Source organism: Thermoascus crustaceus, assembly GCF_041956765.1.
Source record: "Thermoascus crustaceus strain CBS 181.67 unplaced genomic scaffold VTN00scaffold_4, whole genome shotgun sequence".
NCBI classification, from domain to species: domain Eukaryota; kingdom Fungi; phylum Ascomycota; class Eurotiomycetes; order Eurotiales; family Thermoascaceae; genus Thermoascus; species Thermoascus crustaceus.
Genome location: NW_027192530.1, coordinates 447,799 through 455,776, shown reverse-complemented (window position 1 = coordinate 455,776; position 7,978 = coordinate 447,799). Strand labels below are relative to the sequence as shown.

Below are 7,978 nucleotides of genomic sequence, written 5' to 3'. Positions count from 1 at the left end.
CTAGCCACAGGGTGGGTGCAGCTTGCCTATCCAGAGTAAGGGTTCCATCAGCCTCCTGTCACAAAATCACAGGCCATGGTGAAGGCTCTTCCTGTTATGATCGGCATAGGACTACATGGACTCGCATAAGACAACCCAGGACACGTGACTGACAGTCCACAAAGTAGTCCAACGGAGGGACTACAAGAAGGACTATACAGTCCACAGAGTTAGTCCAACAGAGGGACTACAAGAAGGACTATACAGTCCACAGAGCAGTCCAGCAGAGGGACTACAGAAGGGACTATAAACTATGTATATAAAGACGCTCCTTAACCATGGGGATTAGGACCCTGTGGTCAACTCAAATAGCAATCCTAAGAGTTAACATTGCTAGTAACGACTCATTATCTATCTTTTCCCTTGTCTTCTGTCCTTCAAGATAAACCCAACGATCCTCCGCCTAAGAAGTCTTAGGCCCGTCGTTACACTTCCTTCTGGTGGTCTGGCCTTCAGCTGAGTGCATCTGCTTGGGTGTTCTCTGAGCCTCTCCAGTAGGTGATCTTGATATTATAGAGGGCCAACTCTTCCACCCACCTGACCTGTCATCAGGTCAATTCCTTGGTGGTAGTGAAGTATGCCAAATTCTTGTGATCACAATATATCACAACTTGGTGCTTCACCCCTCCCAGGTAATATCACTATTCTCACACTGCCGCCACAATGGCCAGAAGTTCCTTGTTATGGATATTGTAATTCAGTTCTGGTGGGGTCATCTTCTGCAAATAAAAGGCAATTGGATGCAGTCATCCCTGCTTATCAGGTTGGTTGATGCATGCTCCTATGGTGAAGTCTGAAGCATCTGTTTCCATGAAGATAGGCTTCTCCAGGTCAAAGATTCCTAGAATAGATGCTTCACAAAACTTCTGCTTGAGAAGGTCAAATGCTTTCTGCTGTTTATTTCCCTATTCAAACCTTTGGTCTTTCTGGGTAAGCTTCATTAAAGATTCCATAATCTTGGAGTAATTCTATATGAATTTCCAATAGAAGTTGGCAAAACTGAGAAAGGCCTGTATCTTCTTAACTGTTGTTAAGGCTGGCCATCCTTTAATGGCTGCTACCTTTCCCTTATTCATCTCAACATGTCCTGAGGAAATTATAAAGCCAAGGAATTCTGTCCTTTGGATATGTTATTCACACTTTTCTGGCATCACTGAGAGTTTCTTTTCTTTTAAGGCTTCCAAAACCCTCTGTATATGCTGTCTATGCTCTTCCAGGGTTTCTGAGTAGATAAGGATGTCATCTAGATATGCCATGTAAAAGATATCCAGGTAGATCCATAAGGTGTTGTTGACTAGGCTCTGGAATGTAGTGGGCATATTGGTAAGGCCAAATGGCATAACTGTGTATTTGAAATGCCCTAGTCAAGTCCTGAAAGCAGTCTTCCATTCTTCTTCTTCCTTCATGTGGACCAGATAATATCCTTCTCTAAGATCCAACTTGGTGAAGTATTTCACCTTCTGCAGCCTGTCCTGTAACTCAGAGATGAGATGGTTCTTAATTATAATATTATTTAGTTGGTGATAATCCACACAGAGTTGAAGTTTCCCATTCTTTTTTGGGATAAACAAGATTGGATACCCAGCAGGTGAGGTGGAATGCCAAATGTATCCTTGCTCCAAGTTCTTCTTAATATACTCTCACAGCACTGCATATGCCTTCTCTGAGAGTAGGTAGATTAGTTTAAATGCTGGTTGCATTCCAGGCTTCAGCAGTATTTCATAATTCTATAGCTGATGTTCTGGCAGCTGTCCTCTGCCTTGTTCTCTAAAAACTTCCTTAAAATTCCAGTATTCCTTTGGGACTGCTTCCATTCCATTCAAGGGTGGTTGGTCCTTTCTCTATTCTATGGATCCAATTGTCAGTCCTGATATGGGGATGAGATATAAGACTCCCACTTGTTCTCCCCTTTTCCATATTTACACCATTGCTTTCTCAGAGATCTTCTTGATTTCCACTGGCTGTTCCTCTTTCCCCTTAGGTTGCCTTTCAGGCCTTATATCTCTGTTAGGTTTCTCTGCCAGTTGCACCCTTCCTGTTGCCCAATCTATCTGGGGATTGTGTGTCTTTAATTAAGATATTCCTAGGATTATGTTGTGTCCTGGCATCCATATAATATTAAGGTTGATTCTTTTCTTATGTTGTCCAATTCTCAAGGTGGATTGGTCTGTCTTTATTTATACCCATCCTCCTCCATAGCTGCTGGCTGATCCATCAACTATGGATAACTGATATGGTTCCCCTTTTCCTGCAAAGAGAATCCTATTCTTGGTGACAAATATATTGCTGATAAAGTTTCCCATAGCTTCACTGTTAATTATGGCTCTCACTTTCTTCCTATTGATCCTAACAGTAATCACCAGTTGTTTCAATAAGTCTGTTCTGTTGAGTATAGTACCATTTTGCATGCTCATAGTTGGGTTCAGGGATCTAGATCAAGACTCCTGTAAGGGTCCCTCACTGGCAGGATCTTCTAGTTTTTTGACTTTCTGAAGTTTCTTGGAAACCATCCTGTTGTGTTCTTAGAGGTATAGTGATCAGAGCATTCATTATCATAGCAGGTGGTTCAGGGGAGTTCAATATGTCTATTCTTTTCTGTAGCTGATAATTGCTTCCAGTTGTCCCATTTCTTGTCTGGACATTTCCAACCTATATGGTTATCCTTTCCACAGTGGATACACAGTCTCTGCTTGTAGCATCTTCTCTGTTCCTCTGTCCAATTGGGGTTGGGTCCTCTAGGTTGCCTGCTTGTTGTTTCCTAAGTGTTTTATTCCTTTTAAGTTGTGTTGTCTATCTCCATGGCATCACCTCCATTCCCTGTGTGTTGAGAGGCCTGCCAAAAAGGGTTAAATTGTTGCTGCTCAGTTGTTGTTCAAAGAGTCTGTTGTCAATCCAGGTTGCCATAAGTATCAGGCCATTGAGATTGCTTGGTTCCTCTGACACATGGAGCCCATTCTTAACTTCCTCCTTCAGTCCTCAATAATAATGTTCCATAAGTGCTCACTCTGACCAATCTCCAAGGAATGCTGCTGATTACTGAAATTCAGTAGTGTAGTTGGCAACTGATATTTTTTGTCAAATGGACATAATAGTCCTGGTAGCCTTCTTTACCTCATCCAGGTCCCTAAAGTTTTGTTTAATCTGGGTTAGGAACATGTTGAAGCTACTGAAGATTTTAATGATCTTGACTCATTATTGTCCTGGTGACTTTTCTAGGCAGTCCTTTAGATAGAGATCAAACCACTGAGCTGCTATGCTTTGCAAGTAGGTTGCTGTGAACATAACCTTTCTTTCCTTGTTAGGGAATTTGTGGGGGTTAAAGAAAAAATAGAGTTTCAGTTAAGAGATGAAAGTCTGCAGCTTCTTCTGGTCACCATAGTAGAGATCCAGTTTCACAATCTTAGTCTTGGAGTTGACATCATTGTCAGTAGGATTCTGGGTTGTCAGGTTTGATATGTGGCTTGTGCTTGCTTCAGCCTGTTGTTTCAGTAGACATATCTGTTCCTGGAGTCAGGTATTTCCATTGATTTGGTTCTGTAGTTCATTCTGCAGCTGGTTAACCCATTCCCTAAGGGTGGTGTTCTCACCAGTTCTTTCTTGCAGCTGATTCTCCAACTGGCTGACCTGATTCTGCAATTCTCTAAGAGCTTGAACAACTTCCTGAGGGGTGATATCCTCCATTTTTGCTTCTTTTCCTGCCTGTCTTCTGCAAGAAAGGTGGTCAAAGTGTAACGGCGGGCCTAAGACTTCCTAGGCAGAGGCTTGTTGGGTTTATCTTGAAGGACAGAAGACAAGGGAAAAGATAGTTAATAGGCTGTTACTAGCAATGTCACCATTAGGATTGCTATTTGAGTTGACCACAGGGTCCTAATCCCCATGGTTAAGGAGCATCTTATATACATGATGAGTTCTATCCAGAAACACCTATCTGGTGGATCATGACTATGGATGGATCAAAGGTCAGGTTGGATCAAGAATCCAGATGGATCATTCCCGCTGATTTGATCCATTGTCACGTGATGGATCCTCCCCTCACCGCCCTGTTGGAGATTCCTAGGCTGTGCCGTAACATCAGGATTAAAGGCTAGTCCAAGTACTTTAAATCTGAAAAATAGAAAATAAAGCCACACAATATTTGTTGGAGAGCTTAGGGATATGAACATTGGGATTTCCTTCAAACTCCAGGCTCGGTAAAAAGAATGAAAGCAGCAAGAATCTTCCTCACTTTCTTGGGGTATGAGGACATGACATGGACAAAATGAGCACCAGTTGCACCTTAGTTATGGGATGAGTTCTCAAATGCTCTCTGTAAGCTGTGAAGATAAGGATGCTATCGCGGTGGTAATGAGTCATTCTCTTTTCAAAAATTATCAAGACATAGCTAGGTATTCACCACATAGATAATACTTGGATTCCTGTATTCCTGGCTTCACCGCCATAAAGTGGAGGAATCCGGCCCTCAGGAGCAAGATCTTTGTAGATTGGACCTCAATCTGTTGTCAGGCCCATATTTTCGACGCACTGCCTGGGTGATATAGGATAAAACAATATAGCAATATCCACATAACGCAAGCGGTCAGCCGTATCATTCCCATGGGCATTGAGAAATTTTGGGACAAGATATCTGGCAAGTATATACAGCACCCAGAGTACCAAGACAGAGGAGACAAAACACTTGATGCTTATAAAATGGTGCTTGGTGACGTACAGTATTAAGTAAATACACAAGTATAAAATGCAAAAGCAACAAGTGGAGATGGGGGATAGAATTTGGCACTTTATCTTCACACCAAGATCATTGACTCCAATGGTTTGACATCTTTATGAACTTTGGAATGTTAGTGACTGTGAGGAATATGTCTAGCTTGATGAGAAAGCAATTAGCAGTAATGAGGACAACAACTACACCCCTAATGGTGAGTGCCGTTCAGTCTTTAGTGGACCATATCCCAGATTACTGATTCTAACTAGCTTTAGTAGGAATTAGTTGCTCTGGAAAGGTGACTGGTTTTATGCAGACTATATCAAGCAAGACTCAGTGGTCCACAGACTTCTAGTCATCACAAGATAGTGTTGCTCTCAGGTAACCAGAGTGAGGACAAAGTAGTCCTTTGGAAATTTGTGTGACTTAACTATATATGTGCACATTGAACCATCTCTCTTTTCCAGCTTCTACACTGATTCTTCCATTTTTTTCTCTTTTCCCCTGCAATTTGCTGATATATCAAGATGATCACAACTGGGTCTATTTTCAAGCAAGTCCCAAGGATCTGGGACACATGGAACAAAGCGGTTGGGATCGCAGCAACACGCATCTGGCGACAGAAGTTCTGCAGGCATGTTCTCTGGATCGAAGACTACAGAAATACAGCCACTTTCAACCCTCCGAATCTCCTCGAGAGATATATCATTGGGGAACAAGGATATCAAGGGGATGTCCCAGCCGAAATCCATGAGTTTTTTTTTGGGAGAGTACCACAGGTGATTGCGCTGCATGTATATATTACATACCTACAATGCGGAATTCTTACGGTTATAAATCGAATAAAATACGTATAGTCAATTCATCTATTCTTAACTAGAAATAAGAAAGCCAGTACCTTAGCCTTAAGAGCCCAAGCCGCTAGCGACCTGCCCGGAGTGTTGACAAAACCTGGCCTTTTGAGGACCGCTATCCTTGAAGGTAGAGATGAGGTTGTAGGAACCTGGGAAGATATGTGTCTAGATACTATACTACATAGGCCGCTCTAACCTGGCCTTTGGGACCTCTGGGTTTATTTAACTACTTTAGAGGCCGGGCTTTTTAGATTAGTTTCCAAATCCTACGTTACATTAGGGCCCAGGGATTCGTTAGTTGTGCAACGCCCACCATTGTAGATGGAAAACGTCTCTTTGAAGAGCAATGCAATCCCAACTATGGTCTTCGGCACTGTATTCAGAAATGGAATTAAGGTCATGCCTTCCATGTCGGATTGGTCGTTGACTTGAAAGTTGACGGAATGGTGGGACTACGGTGTTAATGAGTGTCGCACCCCGCAGAATCCTGCCGGCCCGTACACAGGCCCAGACAATCGAACGTCTAATTATCGGTTCCATACAGGAAGATAAACTATGCCGTTATGTTCGGACACCGCTTCGACATTGGTATTTATTAGGTGATAGGACGAGATAAGAAAACCATGATAAAACACCAACAGACGCCGCTAAGAAATATGTGGTAATATGAATCCTCAAGATTATTACTGAGCCTGATACCGCCAGGGTGACAAAGCTCCGCAGAACTATACACAAGCAAACGATGATATGGTCTAATGAATACGGTCGAGCCTCGCGCGGTTCATGGCGATCTGGTCGTCCACATAGTCGCTCTGAGGGGAAAGATGTTAGCATGCAGACTATCTCCACGAAATATGGTTCCCAATAGCTGAGACTCACCTTGCCCATAATACGCTCCAAGTGCCTGTTCTGCTCGTCGAGCTCCCGTCCAGTCGCACGAGCTAGACCATTCAGACGGCCGGCAGCACCAGACAGAAGTTCCAAGTTCTGCTCGATCTCATCCTCCATGGCTTCATCCTCGCTATCGGCCTCGAATTGATACTTGGCACGCTCCGTCATGTTGCGCTTAGCTTTCCCTCCCGCTGTCTTGCCGTCTTTCTCGATTTCTCTGAAGGTACGATCCATCCGTTGGCCAGTACGGAAAGCCTCCTGGCGTGTACCTTCACGAATCGCACGCTCCTCTCTGTGGGTGTTCATGATCTGCTCGTCACGCTCCCGACGTCGTTGGGCGCTCGTAAACGGATTCGAAACGTGCACCGCGAACATACTCCGGTTCAGCGTCTTCAGCTCCTTGGCCTTTTCCTGAGCGATGCGGCTTTGGGTCGCAGCGACGTCGAGGCTTCGCTCCGTGTCGTGGATCCGTTCACCTTGCGCTCCCAGACGGGCAAGCGTGTTACGGCCGACCTCCTCTGCTTGCGCAGCAACGCGGAGAGCATTCCGCGTGGAAGCAACATCTCCCTGCTTGATCATTCGGATCTCCTGTTTAGCAGCCTGAACTTCCTCCTCCTCTTCCTCCTCCGCAGTGAGATGTCTCTCCTGATATGTGCTCATATCGTAGCCGCCACCAAAGCCGCTAGACCCTTGACTATAAGGAGGCGGAGCATCACCCTGGTTCCGCTGCTCCATTCTCTCTCTTGCATCACCAAACAGCGCCTCTCTGTTTGCGTCACTGGCCCCCGGGTCATTGGGGTCTACCTGTCCCAGTCCCCCGTAGCCGCCAGGGCCGCGGGATCCAGAACTACCACCAAATCTGTCACCTCCGTATCCGCTCTGGTTGCCGAATCGATTGGGTCCATAGCCAGGGGCGCTGTATCCACCCGCAGGGCCAGCCGGAGGGCCAGCGGGAGGACCCTTCTTGTCAGGGCCTTGATCATAGCCCTCAGGCACAGGAGCGACTCCTACATTTATCTTGGCTCTTGTATACGGGTCGATCGGGATAGGCTGGGCGTAAGGGTTCGCTGGAGGCGCCGGGCTCTTGCTCTTCGATCTGGAGCCGAAGAGCGCTCGTCTGTTGAAGTCCTCGTCCGCATCCCCGGACTTCTTGAAGCCGAATTTCTTCATTGTGGGCCAGGGAGGTCAAGAGGGAAATATGAGAGGAAGGAAAAGAAGGATTAAGTGATGAGGAGGGAAGAGGATGAGATTTGTGAAATAATGAGACAGCATTCAGCCTGGTTCAGGGGAGTTATCTTGAGACATGGCGGAGTCGAGACCACCGCGGTAATACAGGTACGGCCCAATAGCGGTGCGGGCGACGGAGATCCGCACGAGGCTGGCGCGGCGTGCGTAACGGCTAACACGGTAATATTACGAGGCCCGTGGCGCAGGCGGCTGTGTCTGGACCAGGCCGCATCGGGCTAGACCGCACTGGCGGACGCTTCTTCCT

At 45.6% G+C, this 7,978-nt stretch overlaps 2 protein-coding genes across 2 annotated transcripts; both read right to left on the bottom strand.

Moving 5' to 3' along the window:
* Nucleotides 1–3,378: 3,378 nt before the first annotated feature.
* Nucleotides 3,379–3,720, bottom strand: VTN00DRAFT_6756 (uncharacterized protein; the record flags this gene model as incomplete). The annotated part of the gene is made up of 2 exons (XM_069433427.1): nt 3,379–3,537; nt 3,601–3,720. The coding sequence occupies 2 exons, from the start codon at nt 3,718–3,720 to the stop codon at nt 3,379–3,381; spliced, it is 279 nt and encodes a 92-aa protein (XP_069286810.1).
* Nucleotides 3,721–6,347: 2,627 nt separating this feature from the next.
* Nucleotides 6,348–7,656, bottom strand: VTN00DRAFT_6755 (uncharacterized protein; the record flags this gene model as incomplete). Its single annotated transcript, XM_069433426.1, has 2 exons — nt 6,348–6,407; nt 6,475–7,656. The coding sequence occupies 2 exons, from the start codon at nt 7,654–7,656 to the stop codon at nt 6,348–6,350; spliced, it is 1,242 nt and encodes a 413-aa protein (XP_069286809.1).
* Between the last annotated feature and the right edge of the window lie 322 nt (nt 7,657–7,978).